Below are 15,727 nucleotides of genomic sequence, written 5' to 3' on the forward strand. Positions count from 1 at the left end.
GCTGCCACGCTGGGATCTTCCGTGCTCCCCGACAGAGCTGGACCAGAGGGAAACCCAGAGCAGATTGAGGGGGGTTAGTGGGGCTGGGGGGAGGGGTGGCGTGCAGAGGGCAGGGGGCCTCACAGTTCAGCTGTGGACTGGGGGATGCGCTCGGGGATCTTGGTGAGCTTCAGGTTGGAGCACTCAGCCAGGCTGGCCTCACAGCGGCACTTGTGGGGACAGACGGCATCGCTGTTGCACTCGCTGTTCAGCTGGTAGTCCTCTGTGCCTGTGGGGACAGGGCAGGGGATGGGGGCTGAGCAGCCCAGAGCAGGGCCTCCCTGGCCCCCCCTCACAGCCTGCTGCCCCTGCCCACCCATTGTCATCGGCCCACCCTGACTGGCCTCAGTCCCTCCCACTCTCCTACCTGGAATGAAGTACTGCTCTTTGGCTGGGGAGAGAAGCAGAAACACCATGAAGCTGTGATCCTCTAGGACTTGCAGAAGAGCCCACGCTCCAACCCCACTGCCCAGGTGAGGGCACCCCAGGAACAACACTGTGGTCCCGAATCCGGGCTCCAGAGCCCACCTGCCCAGCCCCCAGATGGAGAAGAGCATGGACGCTCCCGTGATGGGCTGAGGCTGCGGACAGTACCAGCCCCGGCTGAACCTCTCAGGGAGCACCAAAAATACGAGAACGCTCATGTGCAGTGGCCCAAGACAGGGATGGGGCTGCGAGGCACCACGTCCCTGACCAGGATCCAGGCTCGGAAGCTGACCCACACTGTCCCCAGCCAGTTTCTGCTGCTCCCAGAGCCTGGAGAAGTCAGTTCTCTCACTGAGGAGAGGTCCCAAGCTTCCCGAGTCTGAAAGCAGTACATGAAAGCGAATTGACCTGGGAGCAAAGAAACCTGGGTCCTTGACCGGGCAGGCCTCCCTCAGTGACCTCCGGCCAGCCCTAGTCTTCCCTAAGCCTCCATGCAAGGCGGGGTGGAGCTGGCCGACCACTCAGATCCGGGGCTACGATTTGGGACCCTCTGGCGGGGGTCTGGAGTGGCCAAGGACACACCATTGGGGCCATTCAGAAAGCATCACGGGTCCCTAAGCAGACTGAAGACAGGCCGGCCGGTGGACAGATGGGGGAGGGGCGGACGCCTACCTGAGCAGCGGAACTTCTTGCTCTTGATCTGCCCGATGCGCTTGTTGGCGAGGCGCCGGGGGCTGGCGCAGCGGGCCCCGCTCGTCTCGATGGGGTTGGTGCGCAGGAAGTCCGCCAGCCACTTGAGGTTACAGTCACAGATGAAAGGGTTCTGTGCCAGATGCCTGTCCCGGGGGTGGGGGGCAGAGCGGGGATCAGAGACAGGGTGGCAAACCGTGCTGACCTCTGCCTGGAGGTCGCTGCTCGCTGGTGGCTTGAAACACACGGCCTTGGGCCACCACCTGGGTTCGCCCACCAACTACAGAGAAGCCTTGCCAGAACCTGGCAGCGGGGAGGGCTCTCCACAGGCTCTGGAGCTTCCCGCTGTCCCTGCTGAACCCCCCTGCAAGCCTCACTCTGTCCTCTGTCCCTCTACCCACCTGTACCCACCCCCCAGCACACTTCACGGACACGAGTGGAGGCAAGAGTGACCTGGGGACTGGCCGGACCACCCCAGCCTTCCACGGATGAGGGGACAGAACGGGTATTAGAGCCCAGGACTGTCAGTGCCCAGAGGCCTTTGTCGTGGGTCGTCCCCTCCCTGCAGCCTCGGGCAACAGCAGCTTCTCTCCATAGCCTTTGTCAGGAAGGGAAAGGGGCCGAAAACCATGGCTGAACAGCTACTTATTGGGGAACCACTCATATTCTCCTGCCAGGCTGCCTGTGCGACCGGCAGGATAAATGTGGGAGGGGACAGCCGGCAGATGATGCTGACTGTAGGAACCTGGGGTGCTCTCAGCGACCACGCGGGTGGCTTTCCCATTCGCGGGCCCTCTGCACCCCAACAAGGCTCAGACCAGCCACATCTGAACCGCCAGCGGCCAGCTTGCTGGCCTGTGTCGTGGCCATTACAGCACTGGGCAGGCCCTGCTTTCTAAACTGACACAGGAAAGAATATTCTAGCACCTGTACCTGAGAGCCGACGTTTTTGCACGCCAGTACAGAGACAGTGCAGGGGCCAGCTCCGGGATTTGCCACGGACAGCCGCTTTTCTCCACTGAATGCTGCCAGGGTAGACCATCTACTTATTGGCCTCAGCTCAGGGCCCTGATGGTGGTCTGGGGTTGTGCAAACAGAGGCATGAGCTCTGCCCAGGGTCTGCACCAGCTCAGCTCCGACCTGGCTGTGCTCTCTCCTATTCGTCACCTCCTGGGCTCTGCTTCCTACTTGGGCTACCTGGTCAGAGCCTTCTCTGCCCAGATGTCCCTGCCACTCCCCTGGGCTCGCCCTCACTTTCCTGCCTGAGTCCAGGCTCCCGTCAGCATCGCCAGGTGATCCTGCCCCACCCCCACCCCTTCTGCATCTCATTGGACATTTGTCCCTCATTTAAACTGTCAGTTTGCACGGAGAAGACGTGTTTGCTGACGCCCCATGACAGAGTCCATCAATGACTGAAAATACATTGGGATTCGGGCCCTGCTCCGGGATCCGCCCAGCTGCCCAGCCACATTGGCCCAGGCCGCACTGCCGGGCCTCTGCCTGAACTAATTGCTTCCCTTTATCACAATCTCAGTAGAGAACTCTGTTTAAAATCAATGCAATTATGTTGTTCAGGCATGTATTAAAATGTTTAGTGGGTGTGGGGTAGAATATATCCTTTCTAAGAACAGGTTATTTGTGTCAAAGTCAGTTTATACAAACTGGAACCACCCACAGAGACAAGTGGCTTAGGTATTTGACACAAATTGGAATTTTTAACAATCCTAAAGAGCAGGGAGCTGAGAAGGGAAAATGCTCAGGAAGAAGGAAAAAAATACCTGCTTGGGAAAGTAACATCATGCTAAAGGCACACCCAGAAATGAGCTGCACGTGGGGCCATGCCGTTCCCTCCATGAACATTTGTGGGAGTAGGTAGAAGGCAGAAGGGAAGATTGAAATACACATTAAGACGTCACAGTTAGAAACCTTCTGGGGCAGGTGCTCAGCATCATTAGTCCAATTAGACCCACAATAAGACACCACTTCACACCCATTAGAGTGGCCATAATGAAAAAGACAAGTGATACCAAGGATGGGCAAGGATGTAGAGAAACTGAAATCCTCATAAAACACTGCTAGTAGGGATGTAAAATAGGATTTACCTCCGCTTTGGAAAACTGACAATTTCTTAAAAAGTGAAACTTAAATTTCCTATGAGACCCAGAAAGCCCAAGAGAAACGAAGACATTTGTCCACATAAAGATTTGTAAGCAAGTATTCGCAGCAGCATTACTGATAATGATCCCAAAGTGGAAATCCAATGGCCATCAACTAGGAAGGATAAACACAATGTGGTCGATCCATTCAGTGGGAAATCACTTGGCCATAAAAAGGAACCAAGCACTGATACATACTGAGGTGCAAATGGACCTCAAAAACATGAAGTCAGTCACATGACATATTATGATGATTCCATTTCTTTTTTTAAGAGAGAGAGAGAGCTAGCAGGGGTGGGATAGGGAGGGGCAGACAGAGAGAGAGAGAGAATCTTTTTTTTTTTTTAAGACCTTATTTATTTATTTATTTGACACCGACAGAGATCATAAGTAGGCAGAGAGGCAGGCAAAGGGGGAGGGGGAAGCAGGCTCCCTGCTAAGCAGAGAGCCTGATGCAGGGCTCGATCCTAGGACCCTGGGATCATGATCTAAGCTGAAGGCAGAGGCTTAACCCACTGAGTCACCCAGGTGCCTTGAGAGAGAGACTCTTAAGCAGGCTCCAGACCCACTGCAGAGCCCAACTTAGGGCTGGATCTCATGACCTTGGGATCGTGACCTGAGCCAAAATCAATCTTCAGACATTTAACTGACTGAGGCACCCAGGTGCCCCATGATGACTCCATTTTTATGAAATGTTCAGAAAAAAACAAACTAGAAAGACAGAAATTAGATTATGGGTTGCGTGGGGATCAGCAGGAACTCGCAGACTGTAAAAGGGACACAAGGGAGTTGAGGGAGGTTAGGGGAACTTTCTAAAATGTGATCGGGGTGATCATGGGACAACTGGAAATCTACGAAAAATCATGGAGTTGTATGCTTAGCACAGGTGGCTTTTATGGTATATAAATTATACCTCATTAAAGCTGTTTAAAAAAAAAAAAAAACACTTTGAAAAATCTCTTGGAACAAGGAAAATGGCAGCAAAGTCAGGAGCAGGTCCCAGGCACTCGGCCACAGATCTCAGAGAGATCAAGCAGACTGTGGGTTGTTTAAATCCACTCAGGCCTGACCCGTGACTCAGTCAAGGCGTTTAACCCTCCAAACCTGTATTGAGAGCATCTGATTATTCTTGGGTCTGTGTTTCCTTTATTCTTCTTCCAAACTGTGCTCTGGTTGTTAATACATAATAGTTGTTCATGAAAGGCCGGTTCTGCTCTCCCGCCTTAAATAACGAGGTCTATTCTGATGGAAAAAGCACAGTCCAGGGCAAAGCTAACTAACTTCTCAGGGATGGTGAAGAGGCGCCTGAGACCAAATCCCTGCTCTGCGAGTATCGTGTGACCTAGAGTGAGTCCCGTGGCCTCCTGCCTCAGTTTCCTCATCAGTGAAGTCGGGACGACAGACCATACGCCCACCGGCCTCTGTGAGAGTTCAGGAAGATAACGCGCGGAGCAAGCCACGGCCTGGCACTGGGTCAGGGGCTCGACAATCAGTAGCGACTGCTGTTGTTCTCAGGGTCCCACTGTTTCTGTCTTGCCTGCAGGAAGACTTCCTGTCCCAACGTTCTGCCCCAGCTCTGTGCCCCACTAGCACCTGCCGGCAGTGGCCAGGATCTCAGGCCTGGTGTCTGGCAGGCAGAAGCGCTCTCTGAGATCGCACCAAAGACAGAGGCCACCCCCAGGAAGGCCATCCATGTGATGATGTGTTCACTCTGCTTCCACCCACAGAGGGAGACAAACTCCTCAAATGGACCCTCGGTCCTGGTCCCTATTCCCCCTGCGCTCTCCTGTGTGGCAGTCCCCAGCAACGAAATCTCTTTCGTGCATTTCCCTTGGACATCCTGCCAGCTGCATGAAACCTTCCACCTTGTCTGTGTCTCCCTATAACTTCTGATATCACATATTTGGCAAGATTTCCCTGTTGCACTCCATCTTCCTCTCCCTGCCAGAAGTAAGTTAATTAGCAGGAGGGGGGCTGCAGGCAGGAGTGTGTGGGCTTTAACAAGTTTGTCTTCGTGGCTTACGTCCTTGCTGATGCACAGGGTCCTCAGGGAGTAGGAGCTGAGCCTTTTATTTGACCTGTTTCACACCTGTGCAGCCTCCCCAATGCGGATATTATCTGATGGAGAGCACTGTCCGGCAGATAAACAATGGCCATGACAAAATTAATAATAAATGCCCATTAAGCATGCATTTAAGAAGCACTTACAATGAACTCAGCTCTGTACAAACGTCCCCTTTTGTCTCCTAACAACCTATGAAGAAGAGTATCCTCATTTTATAAATGAGTGAACTCAGGCCCAGAGAAGATGATTAACTTGACCAGGGTCACACAGCTATAAGAGGCACAGCTAGGAGTTGAACTCAGGACTATCCCACCCAAAGTCTGTGCTCTTTCCTCTATAAGAGGCCACTCCTGGTGAGCAAAAGGCACAGGGCAAGACAGCTGCCTGTCCCCAGAGTCTGTCTCTTCTCCCTAGGTACTTTGCTGGGCCCGAGGGGAGGAGGGCAAGAGGGCACTCACAGGGTCTGGATGGCCCGCAGGGAGGTGAAGGTGCCCTTGGCGAGGCTCTGGATCTTGTTGTCGTACAGGGAGAGAAGTGACAGGTTCTGCAGATCCTGGAAGGCATCGGGCCGGACACAGTTGATCTTGTTGGCATTCAAGAGCCTGTGGGCAGACCAGGGCCAGGTGCAGGTGGGGAAAGGTGCAGAATCAGCTGCGTCAGCATGCCCAGGGCACCTCTCTGGCACCAAGCATGACTGTGTCGGGGAGAAGTGCCCAGGAGCAGGCGCAGGGAGGCTGGCCCTCTGGACGTCTACTGCATACAGGAAGCCGAGAACTCCAACTGCCCTCTCTGTGCAAGGGACTGTCCTGCCCCCCCTGCATCTCTCCCTTTCAAGGAATGGCTACGAGTGCTCACAAGGTTCTTGGGAAGCAGGGAGCACAATGGTCAGGCCACCTCCCAAAGGCATTTTGGACGCGCCCCTCCTTTCCAGAGTCTGCGGGGTTGCCAGGCACCTGAGATGGACCATTTGGGTTCTGCACCTCTGGGATCCTGGGAGGGAACCCCTGCCTGAACTCTCCTGCTTCACGGAGCCTGCGCTGGGGTGTCCCCTGTAGGAGACAACCCTGTCCCCAGCCCCGATGACCTCCTCGGGAACACAGGCTGCCTTTCAGGAGCCTCTCAGCTCCGGCGTCCTGTGATTAGCTCTGAATCTCACCCCCTTTCCCTCCCTGGCCTCGCAGGGCCCCAAAGTCCCTCGCGGCACCCCCAGCTCTGCCATCATCCAAGCTCCTCACCTCATTGAGTCCCAAACCCCAAAGAGGCTGGCAAGGCTAGTCTGAGAGGCCAGAGGAATACCAGCCCCCACCTGCACGCCACCCAAGGACACCCGCAGATGGGTCCTTACAGGAGCTGTAGAGTGTACAGGCCTCCAAACACACCCCGGGGGAGGTCTGTGATCTTGTTCCCATACAGGACCCTGGAGACAAAAGGCAGCAGAAAGAGAGAGTAAGAGGACAGCCACCAGGCGGACATGACTTTGCAAGGGGCCCCCACACAATGGCACCACCTCTCAACCATTCACAGGGCACAGCGCAGGGGTGTAGGTCGGCTGTAACAAGTGGCCAGCAGGTGGCAGTAATGTGTGTTAAGATAGGAGCCTCCTTTTGTAGTTTGCGAAAGGTACCCTATGGGTTGGGGCGGCCATGACCCCCACTACTGTGGAGCATTCCCCCAATACCCGCTCTCTGCCTCATGCATGGAACCCACAGAAGCCTGCAAAGGGGCCCTTTGGGGAACTTCACAGGAAGAACCTGGCCCCGGATGTAAAAGGAGACATTCAAAGAGGAGACAATCCCATGGGCAGGATAATGTGCATATTTCCAGAGAATTACAAGAAAAAAACCATGAGTGCCAGACATTATACACGGAATGAGCTCTGACATCAAACAACAGATAATACACCAGAAAGAAACAGGTCAAAGTTTAGCTGTGCAGAGGCCTAGGCAGTGGGGGTACAAGTGGGTTTCTTCACCTTAGTTCTCTTTGTTGAGCAGGAATTCCGAGTGTGATTAGAAAAAAAGCAAAGGTTCCACAAAGCCATGCAGGCAGGAATGGGTTCAGGCAGAGGGAGAAGTATCAACGGGGCTTGGGGACAGGGCACACTCCATTCCCAATATTGAAAGCAGCCCTCACGAGCCACCCCGGAAACAACTCAGCCTGTGTCAAAACAGTACGTGCTTTAAGATCCTTTCTGGAGGAGGGCATGGCAGGAGCAAAGGCTCCCCAGTGGGATCCTGGTTGGGCTGGAGGTGGGGGGTAGGGGAGGGGGACTCAGTGTGGCTTGAGTAGAAGAAACAAATGGAATAATGGCTTGGGTTTTGCTGGGGGAGCACCAGGAAGCCTCTGAGACAGGATCAAATTTGCATTTGGAAAGATCAGAGTGAAGGGGGCAGGGGCTGAAGCAGGGAGACCAGGTCAGGCTCCGCCAAGGTGGAACTGTCAATGAGGTCTATAAGCTTGACATCAGCACACAAGTTCCATATACTGGGGAGATGTCTTTGTGAGCAACAGGAACCCACTTAAATGGGTCATTGTCGTGTTCCAATTTAGGAAGGGTATCATTTGCTTCTCAGATGAAGAGCCCTGCATTTTGGAGGTCACCTCCAGAATCTGATCTCCTCAGCCAATGAGAGAGACCCATCACCAAGTTGTCAGGTACAGCTGTGTAGGTTGTGCACTGCACAACTTAAGGGGTGCCATTCATAATTGGCCCCACCCACTAACTCACGCTCCACTCCAAGAGAAGAGGGTGCACACAGAGGGACTGAGCTGGCAGCCTCCTACAGGTCCCAAGGGGGAGTTCCATCCTATTTCACTTCCCAGGTCCCTAATCTGTGCAAGGCATGTATCCAGTGCTGCCAGGGATAAGCAGAAACACTCACTCCTCAGAGAAACAGAAGGCTCCTCACAATGGGGGGCTCACCCAACTATAGGGTGCCCTGAGTGTACTCTGTATAGACAAGTGCTGTGGGACCTCAGACAGCGAGGGGCTTGGTGAACCTGGGGGGTGTGAGCAAGGGCACTGGGAAAAGAGAGATGAAGTAACATTTCCAAGAGAATGTTTGATGTTGCATGGCATTTTGTAGATTCATGGACAACCCCCCCCCCCCCCCCAGTAAACCCTCCAGGGAAGGGAAATGGGGAGAGGTGGAAGAAAATGTTTTTTTCTTGTCTCCCACCACAACTTGGGAGCACACCTGGGATGAAAGGCACAAGGTGTGGCCGATGTCACAACTGGAGTTGGGAGTGGCAGCCCTTATCGGGGAGCTGAGTAAGGTTTAGGAGCACAGAACGCTGGGCCTCAGTGGGGAGGCAGGGCCAACATGAAGGCTGGGCCACGTCAGGTGACTGCCGCAAAGAATGCTGGGAAAATCCCTTCCCGGCAGGAGGAGCATCAGAGTTGCCAGGGGCAACAGCTCTGCCTGGATTCCCTCTACCCTTCCCAGTTGCAGAGTGTCCACCAGTGAGGAAGGGGGAGCTGGACACAGCCTCCCCCTCCAGAGGGACCCTGGCACAGGGACGGGGGCACCCTGGACCCTGGGAGACTTGGTATGGCTACTCACAGCGAGTTCAGCGAGCGGAGGCCCTGGAAGGCATCGGGCGCGATCTCTGCAATCTGGTTGTTGCTCAGGTCTCTACAAGGGGAGCAGGAGGGAAGATGGCTGAATCCCTTGGCAGCCACCAAGCCCTGCTTGGCCCCTCCTCCCAGGTGCCACAGGAGGGAGGCATTTCTTTGACATTAGGGAAATAAGAAGCCAGTTCGGTCATCCACCTGAAAAGCCCCTGGCCACTGTTTCCCTGTGCAGGCTGAGGCTCGTGCTCGAGCTGGGCCATCCAGCCTTGGTCTGTTCTTGAGGAAACTTTACCCTGATCCCAGCTATGCCCTACATCTCCTCTCACATCCACAATTGCTCCTAGGAGTACCCCCGCTGAGATGGGAGGATGACGGTCAGCTCTGATCATGTGCCAGACTCGGGCTCAACACCCCATGTGGGCCTCACACTGACACTGTGAGGAGGTCACGCTGCCACCCTCCACGCTCACAGATGAAGCTGGAGGCAGAGTCAAGACCTGCCCCGTGGCCTGCCAGCTCTAGACCCTGCCCCCTGCCCCAGGCTGACTCCCAAGAAGTAGCAGGAGACACTCACATCCTCCGCAGCTTTCTGTAGGGAGAGAAGGCTCCTGGGGGGATGGACTTGATCCCATTCAGCTCCAGTCGGCTGCAGAGAGAGAACACAGAGGAAGCCTGGGGTCCTGACCAACTGTCGCCTCCCAGGCTCACCTGCCCAAACCAGGCCCTTTGCCCTGCTCCCATCCTCCATCTGGAGTAGATAGGCTGGCATGGGCAGAGGAAAGGAGCTGCCGTTTTTGAGTCCCATTACCCCAGATTTTGTGGCCGAAAGGAGCCCACAAATCAGGCTACTACTGAGAAACCAACTCCAGCAGGCTCACCCCGCTGGGCTGGACAAATGGACCTCAGAGGGACACCCTCTCCCAACTCTCTAGAGCTGCCCAGCTTTGGGTGGCCACCAAGGATCCGGCCTGCTGATCTGTGGACCTCACATAAATGAAATCAGACAGCAGGTATCTGGCTCCTTCCGCTCAGTGCAAAAACTCTGACACTCGCCCACGTTGTTGTGCGTCTCGGCAGCTTGCCTCTTTCCTCCATGTGTACGGAGGGGCCTCAGGCGAGCTGTTCACTGGGCCACCAGAGCCCAGCCCGGCTCCAGGGCCCACATTCCAGCACCTGCCCTGGACCATACTCACATTTCCGTCATGGTCTCAGGCAGGTTGGCGGGGATGGCGGTGAGGCCCTTGCCGCGACAGTCCACAATGCCATTGCCACAGGTGCACATGGCTGGGCAGGAGCCGGAGGAAAGGGTGCAGGAAAGCGATCGGCCTGCCTCCCCTTGGCCTGCGAGAACAGAGGGTGGTGACCTGGGGGCATCCCATGCCCGCACCTCCACCCCCAGACATGGTGTTGGGGTGGGGACAGGGCAGACAGTGTTTCTCTGAATGCCGATAAACCAGAGGAGATCCCTGAGAACGACCATGCAACTCTGTGGGCGTCCCGCACACAGCACGTGCTGGCTGAATGTTTGCCGATCTTGAATCTGAACCTAACCTAACTGCTGCCTGAGAGTGTGATTCACACACAAGGAAATCCTGGCCCACGTTCTGAAGCTCCAGGTTCTAGTCCGTGTCACCCAACATTCTGGAGCCTCAGTCTCCTCACTGGTCACCAGAGAATGACGGGGACCCCGTTTATCATTCTGGGCCACATGCTGTGGAAAGGGTTGTACACGCAGCACCTCATTTAACCCATCGTGGCCATTTTACAGGTAAGAAAACTGAGTCCTTGATATTAATTAATTTGTGGAAAACCACACAATACTGATAGGTGACAAAGCCAGGATAAAGCATAGTGGCTGATATAAGTTTTTTTAAATTGAAGTATAACACACTCGTCACCATCTTCAGTGTACAGCGGCTAAAGTTCTCAGAGGTGCACCCACCGAACCGTCCCCAGACACAGAACATTTCTATCCCCCAAGAGGGCTCCCTTACGCCTCTACTCCAAGGCAGCTGCTATTCTGAGACCTGCCACCAAGGATCTGGCCTGCTGATCTGTGGACCTCACATAAATGAAATCAGACAGCAGGTCCTCTTGTATCTGGCTCCTTCCGCTCAGTGCAAAAACTCTGACATTCGCCCACGTTGTTGTGCGTCTCGGCAGCTTGCCTCTGTCACTGCTGAGCAGTATTCTATCGTACGGACAGACCGAAATTAGTTTATCCATCCCTTGCCGGTGGACATTTGGGTTGTCGCCAACTCTGGGCTAATACGAAAAAAGGCTGTCTTGAATATTCTCAGACATGTTTTTTGCGATGGGAGGTGATGGGCGGGGACAGGAGGTGATGGGCGAGGACAGGGGTGGTGGGTAAGGACAGGAGGCGATGAGCAGAAAGTGATGGGCCGAGAGAGGAGGTTATGGGTGGACCAGCTGTTAGTGCAAGGTGACGGGGGTCAGGGGAGGGAGCAAGACATGGGGGGTGGGGCGGGGAGCAGAAGGCAGGTGTTGGGCAGTGGAGAGTCCCAGCAGGGCAGGCACCCACCTGAGCAGCTGAACTCGCTCTTCTGGACCTCAGCCACGTTGAGGCCACGCAGGCTGGCAGGCCCTGAGCACTGCGTGAAGAGCCCGATGGTTGGCCGCTGCCTCAGCCACTGTGAGAGCCAGGCCAGGTGGCAGTCGCAGAACAGGTGATTGGAGTGCAGGCGGCTGTCGGGGGAGAGGGCAGCTCGCAACCTACCCTCCTGGGGCCCCAGCCCCACAGTGGGAACCCCCTGCCGGGGAGTGGGGTGCTGCACGTAGCCCCAGCCACCCGCTCAGGCTCACTAGGGGTCACCGGCAGCAGCAGGATGCTTCCAGCGGCCGCCCCTTCCCTCCCAGCTGTTTGGGGCAGCCGCTGGCCTGAGTGTGACCAGAAATGATTCATCTCCCTGAGCTCACACAGACCCGCTGCCCGAAAGCACAAAAGTCATTTCTAAATGCAAAAACAAGTCACCTGTTTTCGGAGGAAAAATCAAATAGAAATGACATTCAACATCCATTTTAGGTCACTTCCATCTCGCTTGGACTCCAACACCGCCCCCCCCCCCCCCCCGCCTGAGTGGATGACTGCTGAGAATGCAAAGAAGAAGAAGGAGCTCTTTCTCCCACCCGTGGAAGCCTTCATCCCCTTCCCGGCCACCCCCGGCCCCCCTCAGCCGCCCAGGGGCTGACTCACAAGGTCCGCAGCTTGGGCATGTGGTTGAAGCTGGACACGGGGATGGTGCTGATGTTGTTGTTGTTCAGGGTCCTGGTCGGGGGAAACCAGAGTCACTGGGCGTCTGGGCGGTAGGCAGTGATACGGGAAGGAGGGATTGGGCTTCTCTCTGACCAGCCCTCAGACTCTCACACCCAGATCCATGGTCCACCTTCCAGGGGAGCTAGCACCGGGCTGGATCCTGGGGAGTCCGCCCCGGGAAGAGCGAGAGACACAGAGCTACCCTCCGAGGAAGGCCTGAGCTGGGACAGTGGTGATAAGGCAGCCGGGACAGGGAGGAGGAGGGAGAGGAGAGAGAGGCTGCCTGCCCGCTGCAGCTGGTTGGGAGGCAGGAGGGAGTCCTTCATGCCTCTTGTGTCAGAAAGTCCTGGAAGACACAGACACTGCCCTGGGCTTGGTTGTGAGCAGGGTAAGCCTAGCTCTTACACTACAGGCATGACCCCATGAGCAGGTGTCTCCATCACCCTGGGTGGAGAGCCCAGGAGAGCAGAGAGTGTGGCCTCTGCTGTGGGCCAGCACAGCGTCGGGGGACTCCCACCCCTTGGACTGCTCCCAGCCCCGGTCTGGCTGCCCAGCCCCAGCTCCCGCATTCCCAGGCTCTGGAGCCCCTGCTGCTCTTCCCTTGTTTCACTTACAGCACCTCCAGCCCCCGCAGGGCCCGGAAGGCCCCTTCCTCGATGCAGCTGATCTGATTCTTGTCCAGCTGTCTGTGAAGCAAAAGAAAGTTGTGCAGGAAACCATGCTGCCTAGGGCAGGGGCATCCCAACGTTCTGATCAAGCACTCCGTTAGTTTAAAACAAAGAGGCCTGGCCCCAGTCCTTTGTTCAGGATATAGGTGTCGATCTAAATAGCAAATACTAACAAAAGCTTATATTCTTTCTTATTTTGTTAAAACAATAAATATAGGGGCGCCTGGGTGTCATGATCCCAGGGTCCTGGGATCGAGCCCACATGGGGCTCCCTGCTCAGTGGGAGCCTGCTTCTCCCTCTGCCCCTCCCCCTGCTTGTGCTTGTGCTCCCTTTCTCGCTGTCTCTGTCAAATAAATAAATAAAATCTTTTAAAAAAATAAACAATAAATATTTAAAAAGTTATATCCTATTCCTCCACCTAACTTTGGATATTCTCCAGGGAGCAGGCGCCTGCCCCCTGGCCCACTTTGGAGACCACTGGAAGGTGCTGGCCGCTGGAAGAGGAGACAGTGTCTCCTAAGGGCAGCGGCAGCCAAGCTTGCTGAGACTGACCAGCCATGGCCACCTGGAATGCCGCTTTTGGAATAAACTGAAGCTGTGATTGGGGTCCCTGGGAAAGAAGGCAGTGCCCAGGTGTCTACTACAGACGTGGGGTCAGGGAGTGACAAGCATGCTGGGCATTTGCCATTCTAGCCGCAGTCAGAGCTCGGGGAGGTGAAGAGCCTGCACCGGGATAAATGTGAGTAGTAGGAAGAAACCATCACATTTAAATAGCACTTGAACAAGCCTGGGAGGTAAATATGACCATCCCATTTTATAGAACAATATACTGAAGCTCAGTGAAGTTAATTGACTTGCGGCCATTTCCACAGTATGTACCTGGAAGAGAAACTCACACCCGGCTCTCTCTCAGTTTACTCAAGGGCAAGAGCATGCAGACTGTGCCATTCAAATGGACCATGAACTTCACCTGAACACCCACAGTTCATGACACTCCCTTCTACCCAATCCCCAAAGGCTGCCTGTTTCCTTCGACCCCAGACTGTTCCAGAGACCATGCTGGCACCAGCATCTCAGAGCCCATACCAGCTCCTGAGCTGCCTGGACCACAGGGCTTGGGGAGATGCACGGGGATACTGCGAGGGGCAGCCCTCCAGCCCCTATACCCTTCTCCCTCCCAGGCTTGGACTCACAAATTTTTGAGGTCTGTAGCTCCACGAAAAGCTTTTCTGGGGATGGCCTGGATTGTGTTCTCACTGAGGTCCCTGAGAGGATAAAGCCAGAGGGAGAAAAACACTGGTCAGGGAGGCCAGGATGGCCCAATGGTGCTCCAGCATCCGGGAGAGTGCTGGGCACCCAAAGGCTGGCTCAGGGAGCATCTGCTGAATGAAGGAAGGAAGGAAGGAATGAAGGAATAATGGAGCTGGTGAGAGGTACCCTGCTCTGGATGGAGGTTTGTCCCCAACCACCTCCCCTCTCTGTGCAGAGGTGGTTGCGGCTGGAGGAATGAGCCTGGGGCAGCCGTGACTGACTCCACCAGACCCCAGCCCTGCCCGCAGACCCCCCAGAGGTTAGCTCAGCTCCCAAGGCATCATCCAGCACTGGGAAGGAGCAAGCAAAGGAGGGGTTCCTTGATGAGCTCACAGCTACCTGACACCTGTGGTAACACACCCATGACCCACTCTGTTTTACTGATAAGGAACGAGGGCTCGGGAGGAAGGCACTGCTGGAAACCCGGCCAGTATGTGGCAGAATCAGGTCATGAAGTCCAGCCTGGGTCTGACTCTGGATCCCGTGCTCTCGGGCCTGCCGTCCGTCGAACCACCTCCGAGAGTCTGAGCCCACGCTGGGGTCGACCCCGTGCAGCCCCTCCCTCATGCTGGCAGTCGGTCACGGGGCTGTCTCCCTGCACCACAGCCTGGAAGGCAGGGGTCACCGAGGACATTAGTCTTCACATTATCAATGCCCTGACAGGAGGGAGGAGGAGCCGCAGGGACTGAAAAATCCCTGGCCCCGGCAAGCCCAAAGCAGCTTCTGGACACCTCCTCTGGCCCCACGGGAAGACAGGGCTTCAGGCACCTGCCCACCAGCCTCTCCCTTCCCCTCTCAGCATCCTTCCTGCAGACTTTCCCAAAGCCCTTTTGCAGGGCAGCTTTTGCTTGCCACGGTGGTAGGCTCAGCTGCCACCATGTTCCAAGCACTGCCCAGCACGTCACATACGGGGACCCACTTAACCGTGGTACTAACCATGGAGCAAACACTCTTACTTTCCCCTTTTCCGAAGGAGAAAAGGGAGGCAACGGGAAATTCAAGGGAACACAGCTGGTGAGTGGTGGCTCCAGAACCCTAAGCCAGGCAGTGAAGGCCCCAGAGCCGACCCTCTGCACAGCTGCCCCAGGCGCAGGAACTAGAAGTCGGGGGTGGACGCCCTCCCCTACTCTGCAGAGGGCATTGAGCTCCAAGAAGTGAAGCAATCTGCCCAAGGTTAAAGCAGGATGGGACCCAGGCGGTTTATTTACAGGAAAGCCCACCTCAAATGTGCCCTCAGGGTCCTTGAGCTGGACAGTTGGGGGCTGACCTGACATGGGATCCAATGCTGGGCAATTCCACAGACCCTCAGCCCCTACTGGGCTAGGCCTTCAGGGTTTTAACCATGACCTTCCTTTCAGCCTTTCACCCCACAGGCCTTAGGTTTCCCTGCCAGCCCCAAAAACACGGCCACAGGGCCCCCCCCCGCACACAGTCCCTGGGCTGTGAGGGCACCACCCCTCCACCCGGGTTTTCCTGCTGAGAGATTGAAACAGAAGCACGATGTAGCAAAGTCCCACAGAAAG

The 15,727-nt window shown here is 55.5% G+C and overlaps 1 protein-coding gene across 1 annotated transcript in view; it reads right to left on the reverse strand.

Moving 5' to 3' along the window:
- Window positions 1-15,727, reverse strand: part of SLIT1 (slit guidance ligand 1) — a 164,771-nt gene that overhangs the window by 37,262 nt on the left and 111,782 nt on the right. The window contains exons 5-16 of the mRNA XM_046027075.1: window positions 14,087-14,158; window positions 12,839-12,910; window positions 12,165-12,236; window positions 11,493-11,656; window positions 10,144-10,291; window positions 9,525-9,596; window positions 8,940-9,011; window positions 6,722-6,793; window positions 5,835-5,978; window positions 1,138-1,301; window positions 407-430; window positions 124-268 (exon numbers count right to left, since the gene is read on the reverse strand). Of these exons, the coding sequence (XP_045883031.1) occupies window positions 124-268; window positions 407-430; window positions 1,138-1,301; window positions 5,835-5,978; window positions 6,722-6,793; window positions 8,940-9,011; window positions 9,525-9,596; window positions 10,144-10,291; window positions 11,493-11,656; window positions 12,165-12,236; window positions 12,839-12,910; window positions 14,087-14,158 (1,221 nt within the window). The remainder of the gene's footprint in view (window positions 1-123; window positions 269-406; window positions 431-1,137; window positions 1,302-5,834; window positions 5,979-6,721; window positions 6,794-8,939; window positions 9,012-9,524; window positions 9,597-10,143; window positions 10,292-11,492; window positions 11,657-12,164; window positions 12,237-12,838; window positions 12,911-14,086; window positions 14,159-15,727) is intronic.

The sequence above is a fragment of the Meles meles genome, chromosome 13, assembly GCF_922984935.1.
Source record: "Meles meles chromosome 13, mMelMel3.1 paternal haplotype, whole genome shotgun sequence".
Taxonomy (NCBI): domain Eukaryota; kingdom Metazoa; phylum Chordata; class Mammalia; order Carnivora; family Mustelidae; genus Meles; species Meles meles.